Source organism: Trachypithecus francoisi, unplaced genomic scaffold, assembly GCF_009764315.1.
Source record: "Trachypithecus francoisi isolate TF-2019V2 unplaced genomic scaffold, Tfra_2.0 Lachesis_group17, whole genome shotgun sequence".
Lineage (NCBI taxonomy): Eukaryota > Metazoa > Chordata > Mammalia > Primates > Cercopithecidae > Trachypithecus > Trachypithecus francoisi.
Window position 1 is genome coordinate 105,299,207 of NW_022681462.1, and position 24,670 is coordinate 105,323,876.

General features: G+C 45.8%; 1 protein-coding gene across 8 annotated transcripts in view; it reads right to left on the minus strand.

Annotated features, from left to right (window-relative positions):
• The window catches only part of TRAPPC12 (trafficking protein particle complex 12), a 117,703-nt gene that overhangs the window by 81,577 nt on the left and 11,456 nt on the right, over nucleotides 1–24,670 (minus strand). For all 8 annotated transcript variants that reach the window (XR_004428590.1, XR_004428589.1, XM_033176665.1 and 5 more), the window contains exon 3: nucleotides 15,273–15,389. Coding sequence is in view for 6 of the 8 variants with exons in the window: in XM_033176665.1 (XP_033032556.1) it covers nucleotides 15,273–15,389 (117 nt within the window). In the remaining 2 variants the exon portion in view is untranslated. The remainder of the gene's footprint in view (nucleotides 1–15,272; nucleotides 15,390–24,670) is intronic.

Here is a 24,670-nt window from a genome sequence, read left to right on the forward strand (position 1 = left end):
GATTACAGGCTTGAGCCACCGCGCCCGGCCTGGGTTTTACAAAATGACAGAAGATACAAAAAATGACAAGACGGTGGAACAGAAACGGGAAAGTGCCTGGTAAACGTGCAGATGGCAGGTTGCAGCTGAGGAGAGAAGACACCGGCTTGGGAGAAGCATGTGCCGGGGAGAGGTGACCCAGCGAGGGAGAAAGGCAGGCCCTCCCGAGAGGAGCGGGAGCAGCTACCACAGAGCATCTGCCCTGCAGCTGAGGAAGGCTGCCCAGGAGGGCACAGTGAAGGGGCAGGGGGAGGGCACAGTGAAGGGGTGGGGGCCCTGCGGTGCTTCCTGCCCCCGCAGACACACAGGAAAGCTCACAGAATGCCCTTGATGTTTCGGATAAGGGAATAAAGAAACCTACCTGGGGAGGCACAGTGTGAATTCACGGTGTGAATGCCTGCAAGGCGAAGCCGTTACAAGACAGCTCTTAAGGCAGGCTGGGCTGGCGGAGCGGGCTTAGCTTGCTGTTCATATTGTCAACAGAAGCACCCAGTCACTCCCTCACTTAAGAAGCATCGACTGAGCCCCTAAGAGGAAGTACGTCCTACATCAGACAACAGGAGTACAAAGATGAACTCGGTATGACAGTCACACAGAACATAAGGCTACCAAACAGTGCATGAAGACAGACACAGATGCTCCGCCCATACCCATCGTAAGTTAGAAATACCATGAGTTGAAAATAAGTGGGCCAGGCACGGTGGCTCATGCCTGTAATCCCAGCACTTTGGGAGGCTGAGGCAGGCGGATCACAAGGTCAGGAGATCGAGACCATCCTGGTTAACATGGTGAAACCCCGTCTCTACTAAAAATACAAAAAAATTAGCCGGGTGCGGTGGCGGGCACCTGTAGTCCCAGCTACTGGGAAGGCTGAGGCAGGAGAATGGCATGAACTCAGGAGGCGGAGCTTGCAGTGAGCCGAGATTGCACCATTGCACTCCAACCTGGGCGACAGTGAGACTCTGTCTAAAAAAAAAAAAAAAAAGTAAAAAGTGAATGCAGGCCGGGCACGGTGGCTCAGCACTTTGAGAGGCCAAGCTGGGTGGATCACCTGAGGTCAGCAGTTGGAGAGCAGCGTGGCCAACATGGTGAAACCCCAGCTCCACCAAAAATACAAAACTTAGCCAGGTGTGGCGTGAGCACCTGTATTCCCAGCTACTTGGCAGGCTGAGGCAGGAGAATCACTTAAACCCAGGAGAGAGGTTGTAGTGAGTGGAGATCGCACCACTGCACTCCAGCCTGGGCCACAGAGCCAAACTCCATCTCGGAAAAAATAAAAAGAAAAGGAGTGAATGCACCACCTAGCCTACTGAATGTTCCAACACAGCCAGCCTACCTTAAACATGCTCACAACACTTACATTAGCCTACAGTTGGGAAAATCAGCCAACACAAAGCCTGCTTCATAGTGTTGGACATTTCATGTCGTTTCTTGAATTCACTGTGAGTGAGAAACAGAATGGCGTGTGGGTGCTCACAGCACAGTTCCCACCAAATGGGGAGCGCTTTTGCACCATCATAAAGTTGAAAAATCTTAAGTCAAACCACAGAAGTTGGGGACTGTACATACACACACATGTGTAAACACAAGCAGCAGACCCTCCATCTGCCGGGGAACGGGTCCAGGAGCCCCAGGATACCAGATCCATGACTGCTCAAGTCCTTGGTCGGTCCTCCGTATCTGCAGGTTCCACACATGTGGATTCAACCAACCACAGCTGAAAGGTTGCTGTGCACACCTCACCGTGTTTCCCATCTGCGGGCGGTGGAATCTGTGGATGCAGAACCTGTAGATATGAAGGCCCAGTGTACGTGATGTCCATATGAAACACATACATGCACACATATGTGTGTTTATGAAATACGGACACTCCAGCGTGGGAGACACCGAGACCGGTGGCACGGGGCAGGGAGTCTCACATGATGAACAAGAGCAATGCACGTGAACGAGGGGATGGCGTCCCTCACAGGGCAGAGGCACAAGCGGCACAGCTTGGACACACTTGACAGCTCTGTGAGGACACTGCTGGCACTGATGCCTGAGGATTCAGGAGGAAACGGGCCAACACATGGCAGAGCACGTTCAAGGCACTGCAGAGCGGGGACAGCTGGAGGATGAGGTCGGGGGATGGTGGGGGTGAGGCTGAGCTGGAGCTGGAGCTACAGGCTGGACCCCAGAGTGGCAGACCCCAGGGTGGCGGGCAGGAGGGGAGGACAAGAACCCGGGCGGCTTGGAGGGAAGAGAATGAATTCTAAGGACTAAATCCAGAGTGAAGTGACTGCTGCCAGGACCCCACTGCCATGCTTATCTGGATCACACGACGAAGTGAGATTTCTTTTGAGATCACACGTGTCTGGTTTGAGTGACTGGTTACGATGGGTACTGGCTGCCAAGTGGGTCACATTTCCCAAAACTGAATGAGCTGAATCTGCAGTCCTACGTGCTGATGGAAATATAATTAAATCACATATGCAACATACTATGTGCTAAAAATTAATTATATCCTTTGAAACCATTTAAATTTATGATAAAACATTTTAGATAGCTTAAAAATGTCTGAGGGGTACCTAGTTTTCTAATTCTTTGCGGGGTATCATGTGGATAAAAAGGATACTGAGCTGGCTTCGTGAACAAGGCACAAAGAAACAAGGCCTGAACTAGCACAGGAGCAGAGGGGCAGCGTGGAGGAGACAAACACTCACAGGAATTATTTAGGAGGTAAAAGTCTTGGATTCTGGCCAGGGCAAATGGGTACTACCGTAAGCTAATTGGGAGGACACAGTAGAAACAGCAGGCTAAGGTGGTGGGTGCTGGTGAGATGGCTACATGCTGGTGAGATGATGACGCAAACTGACACCTTTGAAACATTCACAGTACTGTCAGGCAGGTTAGCTGCTTAAACAGAGTTAGCTAACACCCCCTATCTACCACCTCATCCCTGTGCACACTGGAATAATACAACCAGTAAAGTATGAAGTCAACTGTGGACAGTGACACAGTATTCTCAGACGCATCCTTGTCCTCTCTTTTCAAAAAACATACACTGTTTTGTATCCTTTACTCAAACTTTCTTATATCCTCAAATATTTTCTTGGGACATGATTTATAATGGCTGCATGAAATTCAATCACACACACGTACACATTATTTGTTAATTTGATATTTGAACATGTGTCACCTTTTCAGAAACTATAAAACTGTTCACTAACCGAACACCATTCAACAAGAGCTGATGGTGCTATGGAACTGGCTGAATGACACTCTACTCGTTTTATCTAAAAGCTCTTCATCAAGGGTCTCTGGGATGACAATGAGTAATGAAGATAATGAGATAATCCTCTGCAGCTACGATGACTAGCTGTCTCAGGATAAAAGAAACCAAGAACATATTCCCTTGAGTCCAAGGAGTCAACTTTTTGCCCGTCACAAATAAAAGCAGTACCAACAGCAACAGAAAAACCAAAGAGTCCTAGATAAAGAGGAAATGCAGTGGTTACACAAAGGAAACTGCCAGTTTTTATGAACAAAAGTTATAAACAGTTAAGAAGAGAAACTGTAAATAACAGTTAAGTTCTACCAGTAACCCGGAGTTGTCCTTTTGCACTAAAAGTGTTCAACTGTTTTCTTCTGGAAGCGTCTTTGGGAGTGAAGACCACCATTTACTTTGAGTAACGAATGAACAGGATCTCTGTACGCGGTATATTTTCCTTCCTTTTGTGGTCATACAACTCCCATTTGTGTCCAATACTCACGGCTAAGTTGGGCCTTTTCAGGTTGTACTTATCAACTGATTTGCCTGGCTCTGTGTGAAAGGCATTCCAATTTCATCAAAGTTGTGAGCGTGCTGACCAGGTCGAAAGCAACAGAACAGGCCATGGGAAACACAATTATATCAACGATTCAGAACAGATGACGGCCCAGTCTTCAGCTGGCCACCCTGGAGTGGGAGATGACAGTGAGTCCGTTCTAGACGAAGGTGCGGCTGGCTGCTCGGTGTCGCCGAGCCCTCACACACCCCCGCTCCAGTCAGAGCTCACCTGCACTTGCTCACTGCAAGATGAGTACCCTGAAACCAACCTCAAACCTGATCTCTCTTTTTTCTTTTCTGAGACGGAGTCTTGCTCTTGTTGCCTAGGCTGGAGTGCAATGGCACGATCTTGGCTCACTGCAACCTCCGCCACCTGGGTTCAAGCAATTCTCCCGCCTCAGTTTCCTGAGTAGCTGGGATTACAGGTGTCCACCGCCATGCCCAGCAAATTTTTGTATTTTTAGTAGAGACAGGGTTTCACCATGTTGGCCAGGCTAGTCTTAAACTCCTGACCTCAGGTGATCCACCCGCCTCGGCCTCCCCAAGTGCTGGGATTACAGGTGTGAACCACCATGCCCAACCTGAAACCTGATCTTAAAGGTGCCTTTCCTGCTCATGGTGAACCCCTCCTATTCTTAATTCCTATCTCTCCTTTAGCTCCTTGGGGCAGTGGCCTCATCTAATGCATTGCTTTTTAATTTCTAAAAGCATTTCTTTAGTGTGGCACTTGGCATGCACAAAAAATTGTGGAACAGACAGTAAATTCATAGCACTACAAGACCAATGCTTAACCATGCTAGTAATCAAATAAATGTAAATTATGATTTACTAGTGAGTTGATCTTCACTAGCAAAAAAAATAAAAAGCAAATGTCATTGTTAGCCTAAAAAATTAGATTTTTTAAAAAAAAGATACAAGTCAGGGTAGGCAAGGAGATGCTACAGCCGGTGCACTCAGGTGCTGCAGAAAACAATCTGGAACAACAATGGGAGTATTTATGAACAGACTTTGACCTCAGGATTCTCCTTTTAAAGAAATAATCACATCTGTAGAATTCTGTACAAGACAGTTCATCTTAAGATTATTTATAATAACTTCAGATTATGTGGCTATTAAAATGTTTTTAAAGACCCTTTAATATGGGGAAATGCTAAATATATATATAAAAAATAATTAAAAGACACAAACTGATAGAAGCATATGAATTTCATGCATAGCATATATACACAAATATGTATATCCATCTTCATACATGTACACTATGTATAGTATATATACACACACACATACGTATAATACATACACTGAAATGTAAAAGGACAGTGGTTACATAAGCAATCTTTTTTCAATTTTTCCTTTGTCTTTCAGATACAGGAACTTGCTATTTGTGAAGGCAGGAAAAAAAGAGTTTTGTGAATTAAAAAATAATGATGGATCAGCACTCATGCAGACAGGGCTTTGATGTCCTGGCCTGTCAGAAATCAACCGTGTGCGTGTCTACTTCTGTCCATGCAGTGATGCCCTCAGAGAGGATCGTCTCTACCCCATCTCTGTACCTAGAACAGTGCCTGATATGCAGGAACCAAATTGATGCTGGTTAAAATAATACAACATTTTCACAACAAGTATGGAAAGTGTAAGTTACTACTAATACAGCAGCTAAAGCATAAGCAAAGTTTTTGGGTTTTTCTGAAAAATAAAAGGATTTTGATACAGTAGATACGGAATCTCCTGATGTTCAATTCTGTGATGCCATACAATGCCCAGTGAACTCAATTTGTTTTTTATTTTATTTGTTTCTGAGATGGAGTCTTGCTCTGTTGCCCAGGCTGAAGTGCAGTGGCGTGATCTCAGCTCACTGCAACCTCTGCCTCCTGGGTTCAAGCGATTCTCCTGCCTCAGCCTCCCGAGTAGCTGGGACTACAGGCGTGCACCACCACGCCTGGCTAATTTTTGTGTTTTTAGTAGAGACGGGGTTTCGCCTTGTTGGCCAGGATGGTCTTAATCTCTTCACCTCATGATCCGCCTGCCTCGTCCTCCTGAAGTGCTAGGATTACAGGCTTGAGCCACTGCACCCGGCCCTCAATTTGTTATCTATTTGATGGACCTCAGAGGCAACTAGAATTTGTGTGGGTACAAAAAAGTATAAACGGGAAAATCTGATTATGGATACTTATGTATGTTTTAAACAAGTAAGAAATATTTTACAGTAAGGGCTTCTGTCTCATTTTATACCCACTAGGTATAGATACTCACCACCAATCATTTACATGTTTAATAAAATTATTTGCAAGGACTTTGCAAATATAAAGTACTCCATAAATGATTAAAAATAGTAAAACATATAATATAAAAAGCCTTCAGCTTTTGCCATGATTTCATATTCTAAGACTTGTTTTCTATGTCTCACACTAGATCACAACTATTAAAAATAAAGCAAACGCCTACCATCTTAATTATTCATTTCTTGGGGAAATGTAAATCTTTTAAAAAGTGGCTTCTTTCCTGACTGAAAATAGAAAGGAGAAATGTTTATGCTCTTGTTACAGTTTCTCCCAATACAATTTTCCTACAGATGACTGAATATGAAAGATTTACTTGGATAATTGCTGCTATTGATTAAGTGTGTGCTATTAGAGTGAGCAATTTACTGGTTAATATCGATTGCTCTATAAACGACATGTAGTCCTATCTACAAACTTACACCAACCCGAGAGTCAATCTTCTAGGAGTCAGAACAACCCAATTCCCTGAGACAATAACACAAAAGACTATGCGGCACACAGAGTCTGGGCAGCCCTTTCCAGCTGCATCTTCACGTGGAGGCACAGAGGACTCACTGCTGGCAGACCTGCTGGGGGACACGGAGTGGGAGCAAAGGGGCAAGGCCCAGACCCAGCCTCAGACCTCAGCTGGGGAGGGCCTCCACTGCAATTCAGGACAGAGGTGACTGAGAGAGCCCCTTCCTCTCTAATTTAGATGTGGCATCAGAGTCAGACACATCAGTAGAGGAAACAGAAAGATGATTTTTCCTTTTTTTTTTTTTTTTTAAAGACAAGGTCTTGCTTTGTTGCCCAGGCTGGAGCGCAGTAGTGCGACCACGGCTCACTGCAGCCTGGACCACCTGGGTTCAGGCAATCCTCCCACCTCAGCTTCCGGAGTAGCTGGGACTACAGGTATGTGCCACCACGTCAGGCTAATTTTTAAATTATCCGTAGTTAAGGTCTTCCTATGTTGCTCAGGCTGATCCTGAACTCCTAGACTCAACTGATTCCCCTGCCTTAGCCTCCCAAAAGTGTTGGGATTACAGGCATGAGCCACTGTGCGCAGCCAGATGATTTTCTTTGTATAATCATTTAGAAAAACATTAAAGGAAAAAAAGAGAAGAAAACACATGCTATTTACCATTTATAATTTATACTTTCCCAAATGGCGATTTTTTCTGATAAGAGAATATAAAATACTTGGCCACGCAGGGCAGGAAAGGAGGTGTGTACGGGAACAAGTGCACGTGCGGGATCCAGGGCGGCACCGAGTGAGTCTGGTGTGGGAACAGGTGCACGTGCGGGATCCAGGGCGGCACCGAGTGAGTCTGGTGTGGGAACCGGTGCACGTGCGGGATCCAGGGCGGCACCGACTGAGTCTGGTGTGGGAACAGGTGCACGTGCGGGATCCAGGGCGGCACCGAGTGAGTCTGGTGTGGGAACAGGTGCACGTGCGGGATCTAGGGCGGCACTGACTGAGTCTGGTCAGGTCACGTTGTGCGGCCCACCATCATTTGTGGTTTTCAGAGGTTTCTGGGTTTCGCAGACGTGGCTAAGGAATTACTGACCTGTTTTTAAAAATGAACAGAAGCTTGTACATAGTAGGTGGCCTTTTGTAATATACTTTTATTGCTCAACATTGCTTCTGAAATTTATTCATACTGATGAATATGACTCTAGTTCCACATGATGATTTATTTCAATCGCTCCAAAGCATTTAATCGATTACATAGAACATACTTCTCTTCTTTTGAATATTGAATATTAAGGTTTTTAATAAAATGTTTGGCTAAGTAATACTGCAGCAAACATTCTTGAATGTCTTTTTACACACATGTACAAGTTTTTCTAAAGTATATAATTGAAAGTGGGATTGTTGAGTCAAAGGTTATACAAAGCATGTACTTTATCAACTTTTTTTGTTTTTTAAATTTTTTTTTGAGATAGGGTTTTACTCTGTCACCCAGGCAGGAATGCAGTGGCTCAATCATGGCTTACGGCACCCTCGACCTTCAAGGCTCAGGGGATCCTCCTGCCTCAGCCCCACAAGTGGCTGAGACTACAGGCATGTGCTACCACGCCTGGCTAATTTTTGTACTTTTAGTAGAGGCGGGGTTTTGCCATGTTGCCCAGGCTGGTCTTGAACTCCTGGGCTCAAACGATCCACCTGCCTCGGCCTCCCAAAGTGCTGGGATTACAGGTGTGAGCCACCGCGCCCAGCCTTATTAGCTATTGTTAAATTGCTCTGCAAGGCAATTCATGTCCCCATCAGCAATGTGTGCTGCCTACCCTTACCCACTGGTGCTGCCAGTGTGACGGGCTTGTCGGTTTCCCTCTTCTTTAGTGTTTCTCCTGGTAAAAGCCTCCAACTGGAGGCATGGTAGACATTTCCTTGGCCACACATGTCAAGCACACGTGTTCGGAGGTTTACTTTTACAGCCTCGGCAGAGCACAGCCTCAGCCTGCTGATCTTCAGACTTGTCCAAGAGGTGATGTGGAACCAGCAGAGCCAGGGCTCTTGGTTAATGGACAAATGCTGGAGAGGGGACGACTGGCCTGGAGGAACCAGGATAGCATCGTGCTCTAATGCCGTGTACTCTTCCTTCCAAGGTGGGATGTGACTTTGGCTACTGTGAGAGCCAGAGCCAGTTCTTATGATTGCATGCTGCCAGCTATTTGAAATTATAATTGCTTATTTTCTTAGTGTGCTTTATGCTATTTTTATCTTATTATTTTCTACCTTATTCCCCTTCCTGGTGGCCCTCCTCCATTTTCAATGATAGATGCCAGAGATATGCAGTGAAGAAATTATTTTAAAAATCAGAATCTAAAGTATACCACATAAAACTTTTAACTTTGTGAAAGAAATATTATGAAAATCTCATAATTACTGTACATGACATGTAACATTCTAATAATGAAGTTAGTTTGATATGAGATAAAGATTTTAGATAAAAATTACTTTTACTTTTTTTTTCTAGGAGTACGATACAGGGTCTATTTGAAAAACTGAAAACAGGCATCACACAACTTCCAAATGATGAAAAAAATAGTCTAATAAAAATCACTCAAGTAACTAAAAGCATGTACATAACTTTTCTCCATCTAAGACTCAAAGGGAATATTACCTGTATATACGATACCATTAAAGTGAGTAACACGTCCTCCTCCCAGGCTGTGACATCCATTTCCCTGTAAATTACAATCTTAGGACACTCTGCCATAACTTAGGAAAATAATTCAGAAACCCTTTCCTGGCTGCCTTTAAGACAACAGGAATTATTTTAGGACACACTAGAATGCAAATACCAGGGCAAGGTAAAGATCCTTTCGTTAGTACATTTTTCACCTTACGTAAGCTCCCTTGTTAGGCCTGTTAATAAAATTTCTGATGGTCTCAAGTATTTCCAATGTATAACACACATCAAACCATTGTATATATTTATTAATAACAGGAACAATCAAAGAGGGTAAAAAATAGCCTGTAGAAAAAATCCATCACAATGAACATGCATGGCTTTGTGTGTGATTTTTAAACCCACTATTATAAAGCCCCGTCATGCTGCCAGTTCAGTCCCTGCCTCAAGAGGATACATCACAGCAGCTTCTCCATGGCCAAACCGAGGGGCCACGCCCACACCCTGGGGAACAGAGCATGGGCCAGGGAAACGGCCACCCTGGAGATCCGTAACTGCATTAGCAAATTATAGAGGATACAGATACTTAGAAATTAGCTGTTTTTCCCCCTTTAAAAAAGAGTATCTCCATCTCCCTCCTTTCCAAAGCGTTCCAATCATAGAAATAATTACAGAATCACTTTGGTAAAAGAAACTCAACGAAGCATTTGACTGATGTTTACTCACATTTAAACTTAGTGTGATGTGTGAAAAGTCTGCTAACCCCCTAAGCAAGGGATGCTTGTTTACCTTTTTGAGGACACGCTTCTGTAAATGTGGTAAAAGATATTGGGAAGAAAGGCAATTTGGGGAGCGCAGTTTCCAGTGGTTGACAGGCTACCAGAAGCATTTGGAAACCAAACACCTATACCTGAGATCATTTCCCGCTGCTATTTTAGGAGAGGGTCTCTGCCTGGGTTTTTGCACTTACTCCAAGTTCATGAGTACAGACTTCTGTGAGTATGTTGGGCGACCATGTGAGTGACAGTTCCACAGTGTGGGGAGCGTGGTGCAGAGGAAGGAGGAGAGTGAAGCGTCTCTGGGGAAGGTTTGGTTTCTGAGTCTGGAAGGGTCCTTCAGTCTCTACAAGTGGGGGAACCCCTGGGAACTTTACTCTGGGGCAAAAGAGGCCTGAGGGATTCATGCTGGAGCTCTCAGGATTGCCACCAGTTAGAGAAGCAGGGCTGTGGGAACTGCTATTCAAGATGTGGTACAAGCAGCTTCTCTGCGGGAAGTGGATGCAGGTGATGGGGAGAGAAAAGGGAAACTTCACTGCTGTGGGCTAGGAGTGCAGCTGAATTTGGGTCTGTGTCTGAAGACACTGATGGAGAATCATAAGAGTTACAATAAATTTGTGAATCTGGAATACATACTTCTTTTAAAAATAGTGTATGAGCTTCTAGTCAGCAACAAGTAAATTAAAAATAATAATAGAGAAGGACTTCTAAATCTGAGTAAATGCCATAAATGGTTAAGGCAGAACTTCACGGAGCAAGAGCCCTAACTTAGCAAACTTTACTGTTACTGCTTGAAAGAGAAGAGGCTTAATAAGTGCTTGCTCAATGAATACACGAAGAAACACAATGGAGAACTTGTTTGTTTCAATACCATCAGATATAAGATCTTCTCATGGGCAAATCCTACCCCTGGATACAACCCAGTCCTAGAAGCTGTATTGCAAAGCACAGTTCCCACAGCGCATAGATCCGACGGTTCAGAAATACTGAGTCATTTGGTGGGGAGCAGTCAACGAGCAAAACCACCACCAGCAACTGTTCTTTCCGCTGGGCTGTGCGGACTACGTAAGGGACACCGGGCAGCAGGGGCAGTACTGGTATGTAAGGGACACCGGGTAGCAGGGACGGTACTGGTACGTTAGGGACACCGGGCAGCTGGGACGGTACTGGTACGTAAGGGACACCGGGCAGCAGGGACGGTACTGGTACGTAAGGGACACCGGGCAGCAGGGACGGTACTGGCACGTAAGGGACACCGGGCAGCAGGGACGGTACTGGCAACAGAAGCGAGGACATTTGTTTGGGGCCAGCCTCTACACCTTTGCAGATCTTAGTGTTTTAATCTACAAAGTGAGCATTTCGGACTATGTTAAGTTTTTCAAATTTTTAAATAGTAAAATTCATCCACCTTTTCCCCCAACCCCCAAAAAAAGACATCTCAAGAGAGACTTATGTATAAAATAGATCCCGCTGAAATGCTCTGCATGACACTGGCCCTAGCAAGTCGCCTCTGCAGGCCATGCCCAGTCACCCCGAGGCTCCTCCCTGGAACTCGAGGGTTCTCAGAATCACAGTTTGAAAATGTGCTAGATTCGATTTGCATTCCTATCAAATCCTTCCTTTCCTTTTCTGTCATTGCAGAGGAAGAAAGTTCCATCTTTCCCAGACTCATCTTGTGGTTTCGCCTCCTCACTCTTTGCGCCCCCTCCCCTGGAACTGCCCCCTGCTCTATCCTTTTGTATGAGCTCCTTCTCTATTTCTTTAAACCCAACATTCTGGTGCTACTTCTTTATCAAACAAGTAGCTTACCGACGGGGGTCCTCTTACTATCATTCCCTCATCCCTTTATTTATTCAAGAAGACGCTGTGTACCATTCGGTGCCTGACCATGCTGGGTCCTCAGATGCACTGGTGAACAAGACAGACGCTTCCTGACTGTCATGGTGTTTATTACAGATTTTTCATTTTTGTAGGTTGGCTCTGTCTCCCCCTACAAGTTACAGCATTTGTTATTGACACTGATGACATGTCACCTCCCAGTTCATGCACATAATGAAGTCAGGATAAAATCCAAGTAACTGAGGCTGCTCTGCCAAGGTTCGGGGCTTTTTCAAAAACAGGCTTTTTGGGCAAGACTCCAAAGAAGGTTTTTTTTTTGGAAAAAGATCAGGGATCAAAGGAAGTTAACAATCAAGACTGAGAAGAATATAAGAAACTAACTTTTGAGTAAAATGGGGAGGACTCTATTTTTTTTCCTTTAGGCTCTCTTAGGAAGCAAGAGATCTGCTGACAACAGAACACTGAAAAGTAGAAAGTCAAAGAGAAGTTTAAAATCAAAAGAGAGAGACTAGAAAATCCAGGCACCCAGGGCACGATGTCCCTGCATGACATCACAGCGGAGTGCAGTCCCCGCCTGTGCTTCCCAAAGGCCCTCCCACAACCGCAATCTGGGTCATCTCTGTCGGGAGTCGGGCCCCACGCGAAGGGGATCAGAGCTGGGAGCCGGGCCCCACGCGAAGGGGGTCACAGCCGGGAGCCGGGCCCCACGCAAAGGGGTTCCAGGTGGCCTGGTCAGTGCAGCAGGCAGCCCCCAACCCGTACTGAACCCAGGAAAGCTTCTCAAGTGGCACAGAAGTCACAAAACCACACATAATAAGGATGTGTCTGAATTCAAGAGAACTAATCAATTAAGGAAAAAATTTTGTTATTTTGCTAAATGCTATTGCTGAAGATCAAGAAATCACTCCTCTCCTGTGGTTCTGCCTCAGGATTTCAGCCTCACAAACATCAGTCATTTCTGGCAGAATGCGGACAGGCTCTACCTCCCTTTCTTTTTTTTTTGAGATGGAGTCTCAGTCTGTCGCCCAGGCTGGAGTGCAGTGGCCGGATCTCCGCTCACTGCAAGCTCCGCCTCCCGGGTTCACACCATTCTCCTGCCTCAGCCTCCCGAGTAGCTGGGACTACAGGCGCCCGCCACCTCGCCAGGCTAGTTTTTTGTATTTTTAGTAGAGACGGGGTTTCACCGTGTTAGCCAGGATGGTCTCAATCTCCTGACCTCGTGATCCACCCACTTCGGCCTCCCAATGTGCTGGGATTACAGGCGTGAGCCACCGCGCCCGGCCAGCTACCTCACTTTCAAATACAGAGCCAGAGGTGATGGAACACAAAAGGAACTGGAATTATTTTCTTCTGAATTTCACTGTAGTCTTTGTGCAGCGAAGTGATTTACATATCACCGTTTTCACACAAAAGACAATCGCTTCTGAGCGGGGACTGAGTCACCTGCTACTCCAAAATAAACCTCAAAACATTTTCATTGTGAAGTTTTCTGTTTTAGTTCATAGGCTAACCTTCACCTGTCATTTCAATGGGCTGTAAACTTTAATCCTCAAGAAATTTCTAAACTTCTCAACTATTATGTCTTTAGGAACTAAAATTTGCTTAAAATAGGTGAAATCTGGTCGGGTGCAGTGGTTCACGTCTGTAATCCCAGCACTCTGGGAGGGCGAGGTGGGTGGGTCGCCTGAGGTCAGGAGTTCAAGACCAGCCTGGCCATGGTGAAACCTCATCTCTACTAAAAATACAAAAAATTAGCTGGGTGTGGTGGTGCGCGCCTGTAATCCCCGCTACGTGGGAGGCTGAGGCAGGAGAATCGCTTGAACCCGGGAGGCAGAGGTTGCAGTGAGCCGAGATTGCACCATTGCACTCCAGCCTGGGTAACAAGAGCAAAACTCTGTCTCAAAAAAAAAAAAAAAAAAAAAGAAAGGTGAAATCTGAAGCCCGGTGCAGAAGAACTAGTAACAATTGAGAAAAACAAGATGGGGAACTATTAAGAAAATAAGTAAATTAGGAAATTCCATTCTCTTTTTTGAAGGATGATAGGTGAATATATGTCCTCCAGATTGTTCACCCAAATTGAGAGTGAGTCCGGACCATGTGCTGCTGAAATTCAACAGTCAGGGTGAGGGCTGCATTTCAACACGAGTTTCAGACAGCCGGTGGGACTTATTCCCAAAATCAAGGACCTCACTCTCCAAACCCCTTCAAGACAGTGCATTTTGTATTTTTAGTAGAGATGGGGTTTCACCATGGCCAGGCTGGTCTTGAACTCCTGACCTCAGGTAATCCGCCCGCCTCGCCCTCCCAGAGTGTTGAGATTACAGGCGTGAGCCACCGCACCCAACCAGATTTCACCTATTTTAAGCAAATTTTAGTTCCTAAAATTTGCATGCAGGCATGGGAGCATGGCTTTGCTAAGTCCACTCTAGGCAACCGTCTGGACGAGCAAGAAGAGCAATTCCACAGCCCCCTAAGGAGACGGCACTGGGGAGCTGAGATTCGGTGTGAGACGGGGCTCTCATTTCAGAGTACTTACCCAATGGCTGCCTTAGGATTCCTGAAGGAAACACACAGGACAAACTTCCACTATCTTCTCCTTCATTTAAAAAGCTATCCAACACGATTCCAGCTGTCTTTAAGACTATACATTCACTGGAATCAAATCAACCTGTACAGCAATGGTGATCCAGGATTAATGATTTATTTTTTATTTTTTTAAGATGGAGTCTCGCTCTGTAGCCCAGGCTGGAGTTGCAGTGGTGTGATTTCGGGTCACTGCAACCTCTGCCTCCCGGGTCCCAGTTCAAGCAATTCTCCTGCCTCCGCCTCCTGAGTAGCTGGGATTACAGGAACGCACCACCATGCCCAGCTAATTTTTGTATTTTTAGTACAGACGGGCTTTCACCATGTTGGCCAGGCTGGTCTTGAACTCCTGACCTCATGATCTGCCCACTTCGGCCTCCCAGAGTGCTGGGATTACAGGCGTGAGCCACCGCGCCCAACCATGAATTTTAAAAACCTTATAGAATTCATGACAAAGCTTAAAAATGTTCAGAAATTCACCCATTCAATAAATTTTCTATACAAAATGCAGAAAATGCAATATATTTTAAAAATGAACACAGATCATTTCTCTCTATTATACATGATGAAGCATACTCGATCAAAGTATATGCTGCTCTGAGTAATCTCATCATTTCCAATAATGGCTTTTTAACTAATTAGGCTTAAAAGTATCCATGTATTAATATGATGCTTTTTGGTGCACAGGACTGGCATCTACTCCAACAAAATTCTACTTATGTGCAAGAGCTATGAATAATATTCAAAATCATTAATTTCTAGAGAAAATATTATGAAGGCAGGCAAGACTTACCACCACACTGAAATCAAACACAGTGTCACTTACGATTAGCTGTTTCAATCCAACAAAAGATTGTTCCACTGAGTCGGCACTGAGGACTTGTCTCTTTGCTGCAGCTTTTTCACCCAGAAAGCGAAGCGTCAAGTCTTTAACTGCATCTCCCTGGGAAGAAGAGAAGAGAAATACGTCAAGACAATAAAATGTCAGTTAAACTCAGCTAACCAGAACGCAGAACTAAACCAAATTTCTTGTTTCTCCAGTGGCTTATGGAGGTAAAAGTAATGGTTATAGTATTGTAAAACTTCAATTAACCAGAAGCTAAATTACCACAATTGTTAATAAAATGCATACTTTTAGAATTGCTCCTTATTCTTTTTATTTTTAAAATTATATCTTTATTCACCACTGATCAGAAAGCATGTTCTTTATTCTGAAGAGGAAACGGTAAATCCTGCCACCTACCACCAGGCTTGCAGTGAGAGGCAAAGCCGAGCCAGCAGGGGGCCTCAGGTGAGGGGCCTAGGGAAGCCCAGGAGAATGACGGTGACACTGCTGGGGACCAGGGGCTGCACCACACAGTGGCCAGACTCGCGCTGGTGCAGGCAGGCCTGAATAGTCTTCCCAAATCCCATCAAGGCCCCCATGCTTGCCTGGACCTCCAGGAAAGCCGTGAGGGCTACGGGTAAAGAAGTCAAATTACCAATGGCCCTCTCTTCAGTGCTGAGCCAAAGGAAAACTGAGACCCCCTTTCACAGCAGGTCCTCAATAGCCTCGCTGAGCCAAGCCCTGCTCCAGGAGCTGGTGGGCTCACTTCATGCTGCAAGCCAGGGAAGAATCCAGTTGCCTCCGCACGGGACTGTTTCTGCCTCCTGACCCAACTCCTCTGATTATACTGATCTTTTGACGGTGCTGAAGAACACTGAAAGTGGAAGCTGAAGCATGCCACTTACTTTAAAGGGAAGACACAGAAGGGCAAGGGGAGGGAACCGGTGCTTTTGTATGGCCTGGGGATAGAAGAGATGTGCCAATGACCTATACTGAGCAGGGAGCGATCTCATAGCTGGTGTCAAGCCCAGATGCTGGGCGAGCTGGCCTTCATGAGCCTCAGGAGTCAGCACGGTTCGGGGGCCCCAGGGAAGGGCTTGAAGTTACCAAGTCTGTTGCATGGGGACAAACTAGTCATCCCAACAGTGCAGAGAAAACTGTTACAGGCCGCGGGCCTCAGTGCTGTTTCGGTGGCTGCACCGCAGGCCGAGGGAGAGTGCAGGGTAAGTAAAGGCTGCTCCCAGGATGCAATGCTCTCCATGGGCAGCAAGAGAAGCCTCTCACAGCGGGGACCAGGACACAGCCCTGGACCATCTATCTCTCTCCCTTCTGGGGGTGCTGCTGACTGAGGAAAGGCACCTGGGAAGGGGCAGCAGCATTGAGGTCCCTGAGACACCTGAGGCAGGGGCAGCTGGGGGGATAGAGCAGCCCCAGGGCAAAGGGCAGCAAGCACTGAGGTCCCTGAAATGCCAGAGACGGTGAGCAGCCTGGGAGGAGGAAGAAGTGGCTCTGAGGTTCCTGAAATGCCTGGAGACAGCAAGCAGCCGGGAACTGGCTGGACTTTCCCTGACATGTGCTCTGGGCATCTGGCCTGCAACAGCTGCTGACAGGGACACGGCACAAAGGCTCTGCAGTCTCTCGGGTGAACAGAAGAAAGACTCAAACTAGGACAACCCCAAGATGGGGCGCGGAGAAAGCCAAGATCTCTCCCTCCCAGCACAAAGCTGCCTCCCAGCGCAGGGAAGCTGATGCTCACGCGGCAGGCGGGCCACCGGGAACACACAGTGACTGCGGGCGCAGAGATGCCTGCGTGCCCCCTGCCTGGACTTCACCACTGGCTCAGATCTCTTCCTATTGTTCTCCGACCCTCTTTTTGAGAGGGGAAAAGAAAAGCATAGAAGTTGTTTCTCCTAAGAAGCAAGGTTATTTCAATCTTTCGCTCTCTCTCAAAATGGTGACACTTAAAAGAAGAACAATACCTAGACCACGAGAGCAAGAGAATCAGAAAAGCTGCTGACGTTGCTTCTCCACGCTGCTGCCTCCCTCTCTACAAGGAGATATCAACGGCCTGTGGCAGGAGGGGCCGGGTGCTCCGGGTCACAGGTCTGTCTCTTCCCTGGGTGCTAAACCTGGTGCTCGCAGAGGCCGACCTCACGTTTTCTCACATTGAGACAAAGACCTGGGGTAGCCGTTGTATAATTTCTGCTTTCAGAGTGTAAGGTGAAGTACTTCAAATACCAGATCCACAAAATCAGCTAACTGATCTAGCAGCAATAATTACAGGGCAAAATAAAAGAGTTCAGACCCAGCGCTCCATAAAGCTCTGCAAAAACGCAACTCTTCTCAGACAAAGAGCATCTCAGCCAGAGGGCAGCGAGCTGGGTGAAGAGCAAAATCAAATCGCAATGCCAGGGACGGAGGGCCAATGCAACTCCTCCATCCCTGCAACACTCTCAGTGAGACCATGCTGCAAAAAGCTCTCACCCTTAAAATTCTCTGTTAGTTAATGTTTTACTTACCACAGCAAGTTCCTGAGATATTAGCATATGCATGACTATCAAATATCCCATCAACGGAGGGCCAAGGATGTGACAAGCGTCTTAAGACAAACCTCGCCCTTGCTGTGTCGCTAATGGCACAGGGAGGTGGAGACGCTGGTACTGCATCTCCTCCAGTGGTTACTGTGCGGAGGGGAGGGAGCTTCCCGCAGGGCTTTCTAGAGAGCTGTGCTGCTGCACCTGGATGGAATCCAGCTAGAACCAATGGCAAATCATTCAGTGAGGGTCTACTTTATCCAGGGCAAGGTTCAGGGAACACGAAGGAGATATATGAACATATCACAATCTGGGACTCATTGTGATCTCACCACCCCATTCTCCTGGTCAGGTGCATTTATGGAGGAGCAAGTGGCTGTTCTCACAGCTGACAGGCGGTTAGGGGCCTGGCTGCCTTTCCTGCAATGGGGGAATAGTCTCAGTTGTCCCTTCTTGATTTTCATGTGAAAGACAAAACAGAAGCCAGAGCACCGGACTGAAAGCTTACGGGCCTTACTGTCTGGGAAGCCTAAAGCCACAAATGCTTGTGGGGTAGTGTTGCTGAAAGGCAGCAGGTCTGCACCTGGCACAGAACTCGCTGAGCTTTCCCCACATCGCCAGTGCAGAAAGGTGCCTGTTATCCTCGGAGGGTCTATCCTCTGGCTCCAGTGTTTGCTTACTCCGGGGAAAAATGAGACCACCTGAACCAAAAATCCAACAATTAAAACAAAACCCAAACCCAAACTCAAGGATGTGGAGAAACTGGAACCCTTACACGCCACATCATCGGTGGGGATTCAACATGGAATAGCCATTTTAGAAACAGTCTGGCGAGGCCTCAAAATGTTGAACAGAGTTACCATAGAACCAGCAAGTCCATCCCAAGCTATACATCCCAGATAGCTGAGAACACACAGACACAAACACTTGTGTGTGAATGTTCACAGTAGCATTACTGACAATAGCCAAAAGGTAGAAACAGCCCAAATGTCCACCAACTGATGAACGAATAAAAAGCAGCAGTAATTTTCTTCTATCCATTTCAGGGTAACTGGGACTGGACTGTCTTGATGTGAACAACTGCAATATTGCTCAGAGGAAATCTAACAACTGTCGTCACACACAGCAAAGGACTGTGACCCGAGAGAAGGAAAACATGACTTGAACTCTTGAACCCAATGGCACTTTTTGGACCACACTACAGGAGAATCCCAAGCAGGGTTTGGGATGTCAAGGAGGTTAAGGCGGACGGGCTGAGGAGATTGAGACTGTACTCAAATATGCTTTCCCAACATTCTTATTTTGCTAAATTACTAGCAACAATGGAGGGAAAGTGTGAGAGTGTATATGTGTGAGAAAGAATATACAACATTATCTCTATATAAGTTCTACCTGCATAACCCTTTGTGGTTTACTCTAAAAACCCAGCTATAATTTATAACATAATTTACTAGAAAATGGTTTTGGAATCTACTTACAAACTGGATAATTCTTATATCCAGAGACCTAGACAGGAGGGAGCTAAGCAGAGATAGGGTTTCTGTGGGAGCCCTTGAGTTTACTGCTGATCACTCAGCTATATGTGCAGAGGGTGCAGCTCTGCAGACTGGAAAGGACGGGGCGCTGTGAGCTGGCAAGCCCGGAGCTCACACAGGGCTGCGGGGTGTTGAGTGTGGGTCTGCCATGAACGAGGCGCTGTCAGCTGGCAAGCCCAGAGCTCATACAGGGCTTCGGGGTGTTGAGTGTGGGTCTGCCATGGACAGGGTGCTGTCAGCTGGCAAGCCCGGAGCTCACACAGGGCTGAAGGGTGCTGAGTGTGGGTCTGCCATGGACGGGGCGCTGTGAGCTGGCAAGCCCAGAGCTCACACAGGGCTGAAGGGTGCTGAGTGTGGGTCTGCCACGGATGGGGCGCTGTGAGCTGGCAAGCCCGGAGCTCACACAGGGCTTCGGGGTGTTGAGTGTGGGTCTGCCATGGTGAAGTGCTGTCACTGAACGGAAGGGGCATTCAGTACAGACTCCAGAAAGGCCACCCAAAAGTAGAAGCTACTACTCTAAAGTCATTCTAAAAAGCCTAAAAACAGACATGAAACTAAATCTGTAAATAAGTTACTTGCTTGTCAGAATAAAGGACAAGTCTTTTCAAAGGAAGATGAAAAAGCTAGACACACAGCCTGAAATCCACACCTTCTAATAAAAAATTACTAGGGCCGGGCACGGTGGCTCAAGCCTGTAATCCCAGCACTTTGGGAGGCCGAGACGGGTGGATCACGAGGTCAGGAGATCGAGACCATCCTGGCTAACACGGTGAAACCCCATCTCTACTAAAAAAATACAAAAAAAAAACTAGCTGGGCGAGGTGGCGGGCGTCTGTAGTCCCAGCTACTCGGAGGCTGAGGCAGGAGAATGGCGTAAACCCGGGAGGCGGAGCTTGCAGTAAGCTGAGAACTAGCCACTGCACTCCAGCCTGGGCGACAGAGCGAGACTCCGTCTCAAGAAAAAAAAAAAAAAAAATTACTAGACATGTAAAACATGTGTCCCATAACTAAGAGAAAAAGTACCTAAAAGTAGATCCAGATATTACACAGATAATGGAACTTTAACTATTTTTTTCTTTTCTTTTCTTTTTTTTTTTTTTTAAAGAGGCCTATGTTGCCCAGGCTGGCCTCAAACTTCTGGGCTCCAGTGATTCTCCTGCCTCAGCCTCCTGAGTGGCTGTGACTACAGGCACACGCCACCACACCCGGCTCAGAAGAGAACTTTAAGGGGTCTCTTATAAATGTTCTCGAGAGCTTAAAGTAAAGCTTGAAAATGATAAGAAAAGAAAAATGATACAAAGAAGAACCACATAAAAATTCCAGAGATAAAAACACGGAAAAGTCACTGAATAGCATTAGTTGCAAACTAAAAAGTAAGAAGAAAAGATGAGTGAACTTAAGGACAGCAATAGAAATTCTAAACTTAACCACAAAGAGAAAAAGACTGGAAAATAAAAACAATAACAAAAACAGATCCTCAGTAACTTCTGTGGCAATAATAAGCAGTATGTATACTTGGAGGTTCCAGAAGTAGGAAAGAGAAAAAAAACAAAAAATACCTGAAAAAATAATGACCAAAAATTTCCCCAAATTGACAAAAATGATAAACTCTCAGATCCAAGATGGTCAACGAATGCCGAGCAAGATAAACATAAATCCCATGTGAAGGTACGTCAGAACTAAACTGCTGAAAAACCAGGGATAAAATCGTAAAAGCACCTAGAGGAAAAATATGCAATTAGGCACAGAAGAGCAAGGATAAGAATTACTACAGACTTCTCATCAGAAACTATGCAAGTCAAAAGACAGTGGGATGGCATCTTACAAGGTCTAAAAAGAAAAAAAAAAACCTGCTAACCTAGAATTCTACATACTGTAAACATGTTGTATATTCAGCCAAAATAAGCTTTAATAATGAAGATGAGGCTGAGCATGGTGGCTCATGCCTGTAATCCCAGCACTTTGGGAGGCCAAGGCAGGCAGATCGCTTGAGGCCATGAGTTCAAGACCAGCCTGGCCAACATGGTGAGGCCCTGTCTCTACTACAAATACAAGAACTGGCCAGGCGCAGTGGCTCACTCCTGTCATTCCAGCACTTTGGGAAGCTGAGGTGAGTGGATCACTTGACATCAGGAGTTTGAGACCAGCCTGACCAACATGGTGAAATCCCTGTCTCCTAAAATTACAAAAATTAGCTGGGTATGGTGGCGGATGTCTATAATCCCAGCTACTCAGGAGGCTGAGGCAGGGGAATTGCTTGAGCCTGGGAGGTGGAGGTTGGAGTGAGCCGAGATTGTGTCACTGCACTCCAGCCTAAATGACAGAGTGAGACTATGTCTCATAAAAAAAAAAAAAAAAAAAAAAAATTAGCTGGGTGTGGTGGTGCGTGCCTGTAGTCCCAGCTACTTTGGAGGCTGAGGCATGAGAATCACTTAAACCTGGGAGGAGGAGGTTGTAGTGAGCTGTGATTGCAAAACTGTACTCCAGCCTAGGCGACAGAGCAAGATTCTGTCTCAAAAAAAAAAAAAAAGATGTAATAATTTTGAAATTAATAAAAGCTGTAAGAATCTGTAGCTAGTACACCTGCACCCCAAAATTAAAATTTCTGCCCTTCAAAAGATACCTAAGAAAATGCAAAAACAGGCCGGGCGCGGTGGCTCAAGCCTGTAATCCCAGCACTTTGGGAGGCCGAGACGGGCGGATCACGAGGTCAGGAGATCGAGACCATCCTGGCTAACACGGTGAAACCCCGTCTCTACTAAAAAATACAAAAAACTAGCTGGGCAAGGTGGCGGGCGCCTGTAGTCCCAGCTACTCGGGAGGCTGAGGCAGGAGAATGGCGTGAACCCGGGAGGCGGAGCTTGCAACGAGCTGAGATCCGGCCACTGCACTCCAGTCCAGGCGACAGAGTAAGACTCCGTCTCAAAAAAAAAAAAAAGAAAAGAAAATGCAAAAACAAGGCACAGAATAGTAAAAAAAAATTTGAAACACTTCTATAGTATATGACAGCTCATTTCCAACTAGGATATTTACAGAACTCTTAAAACACAGTAACAATAAGACAAATATCCAAAGTCTGAAGGATGGAGAAAACATCTGAAGAGATACTTTATAAAGATATACAAATAGCCTATATATCAAAGGATTAATATATCAGATCCTATGTATCAAGTAGCCTGCATAACCTCAGTCATCAGAGAAATGCAAAAATCGAAAAAAGTTGATTATACCGTGGATATAAAATAATTGGAACTCTCATGCGCTGCTGATGGAAATGTGAAATAGTGTGCCCACTTTGGAAACTGTTCTGTTTCTTATAGAACGAAATGCACACTTATCATAAACCCCAGAAAGTATGCTAGGAAGTTTTTACCCAAGAGAAACGAAAATATGTCCACACAAAAGGCTGTGCTCAAATATGCTTTCCCAACATTCTCATTTTGCTAAATTACTAATAACAGGAGAGAGTATGTGTGAGTGTGTGTGTGAGAGACAGAATATACAACTTTCTCTCTCCGTAATAAGCTCTACCTAGAGAGCCCTTTGTGGTTTATTCTAAAAACTCACCTACGATTTATAACATAATTTACTAGAAAATGGGTTTTGAACATACTTACAAGCTGGATAATTCTTATATACTCAGCAGTGGGAATTTAGTTAATAGCAAAGGCTCAAGGCTGGTGGTAATTATGGATTCTAGATTCAAGATTTTTGGTGCTGGAAGGACTCACTGGAGGAGACTCTCAGCCATCCACCAATCTCTGATCTCCCCTTCTTCTTCTTCTTCTTCTTCTTTTTTTTTTTTTTACTTTAGACAAAGTGTCAGAGCGGCTGGAATGCAAAGTTGCCCAGGCTGGAATGCAATGGTGTGATCTCAGCTCACTGCCACCTCTGCTTCCTGGGTTCAAGTGATTCTCCTGCCTCAGCCTCCCAAGTAGCTGGGACTGCAAGCGTGCACCACCACGCCCAGCTATTTTTTGTATTTTTAGTAGAGATTGGGTTTCACCATGTTAACCAGGATGGTCTCGATCTCCTGACCTCGTGATCCACCCGCTTCGGCCTCCCAAAGTGCTGGGATTACAGGTGTGAGCCACCAAGCCTGGCCCTCCCCTTCTAGTAACAGGACTTCGGTTTTGCCTGGGCACATGACCGCTTACCCAAAGATTATTTCCAGCCTTTCTTGCAGCTTGGTGTGGCCGAGTGACTAAACCCTCGGCAGTGGGATGTGAGTGGACACATTGTCTTCCAGATGACGCATCTGTCTAGGCCATCTGTCCAGGTCTGTGCTGGTGGGTGGGCACCACGCCCTCCTTTGTGTCACGAGGAGAGAGGATGTCTGGGACATGGCAGGCTTGCTGGTGAACACACAAGTCATTCGGATCTGTTTCCTCATCATAAAAGGAGAAACTGACTGGATCAGAGACCTTTCAGCTTTCTTAAGGAACAGGTGCTTTCCATTCCTTGAAAGCTTTGAGCTTGCTGCAAGGTATTGAGTACTCTTAGCCCTGCTCACTAAATGTCATATGCTCACCCCAGCTCTTTTGTCAACCAAAGTGAAACAGCTCTGCCCATTTCCAAATGTACCTAAGACCCTTGGACTCCAGCACCCAGTTCGGAAGCAATGGTTAAGTCTTTCCTGTGGCAGCCTTCAGATTTCCTCTGAGTTACAGTCAGAGGGAGAAGGAAACGGCAAGCATCAGAGGGTTTGAAAGAAAGTGCTAAAGGCCAGACCCACAGATGTTAAAGGAATTTCACAGCAGAGAGGACAAACAAGAGAGAGAAGGGAAGAAACATGGAGAAGAACATGAAAGCCATCTTGGGGGTACAGGGTACAGAGACAAGACCAGGGAGTGGGAGAACAGGTAAGGATTCAGCGACAAATAAATCCAATCCCACAATCCAAATACCCCTGACATCAAAGTCCGGAATTGGTATTCATTAAAAAGATCCTGCAAAGGTTAAATTATGCTCAGTATATTCTGCCTAAGGGGGTAGAGAAGGATGCCTAGACCAATGCCTGGTCAAGAGTAAGCACACAATAAATACAGTATATGAATATTAGTAAATTAGCCAATGAATACTCTGGAAAGACTGCCGTGTAAAATACCCAAAATATGGATGTCTATAGGCTTACACTTCAGTTATCTGAAAAAATTAATTAGCTTCATTTCTCTAGCATGTCACTTCTCTTTTCCTAGAGAATTCACCACTCCTAGGTCTCAGCCATCTATCAATTCAATAAAAATAGTCACAGTCATACAATTGGCTTATTGACTTACCCACCCGTGTTCAGGACTGGGTACGTGGCTGCACTAAAGGGGGCTGTAGG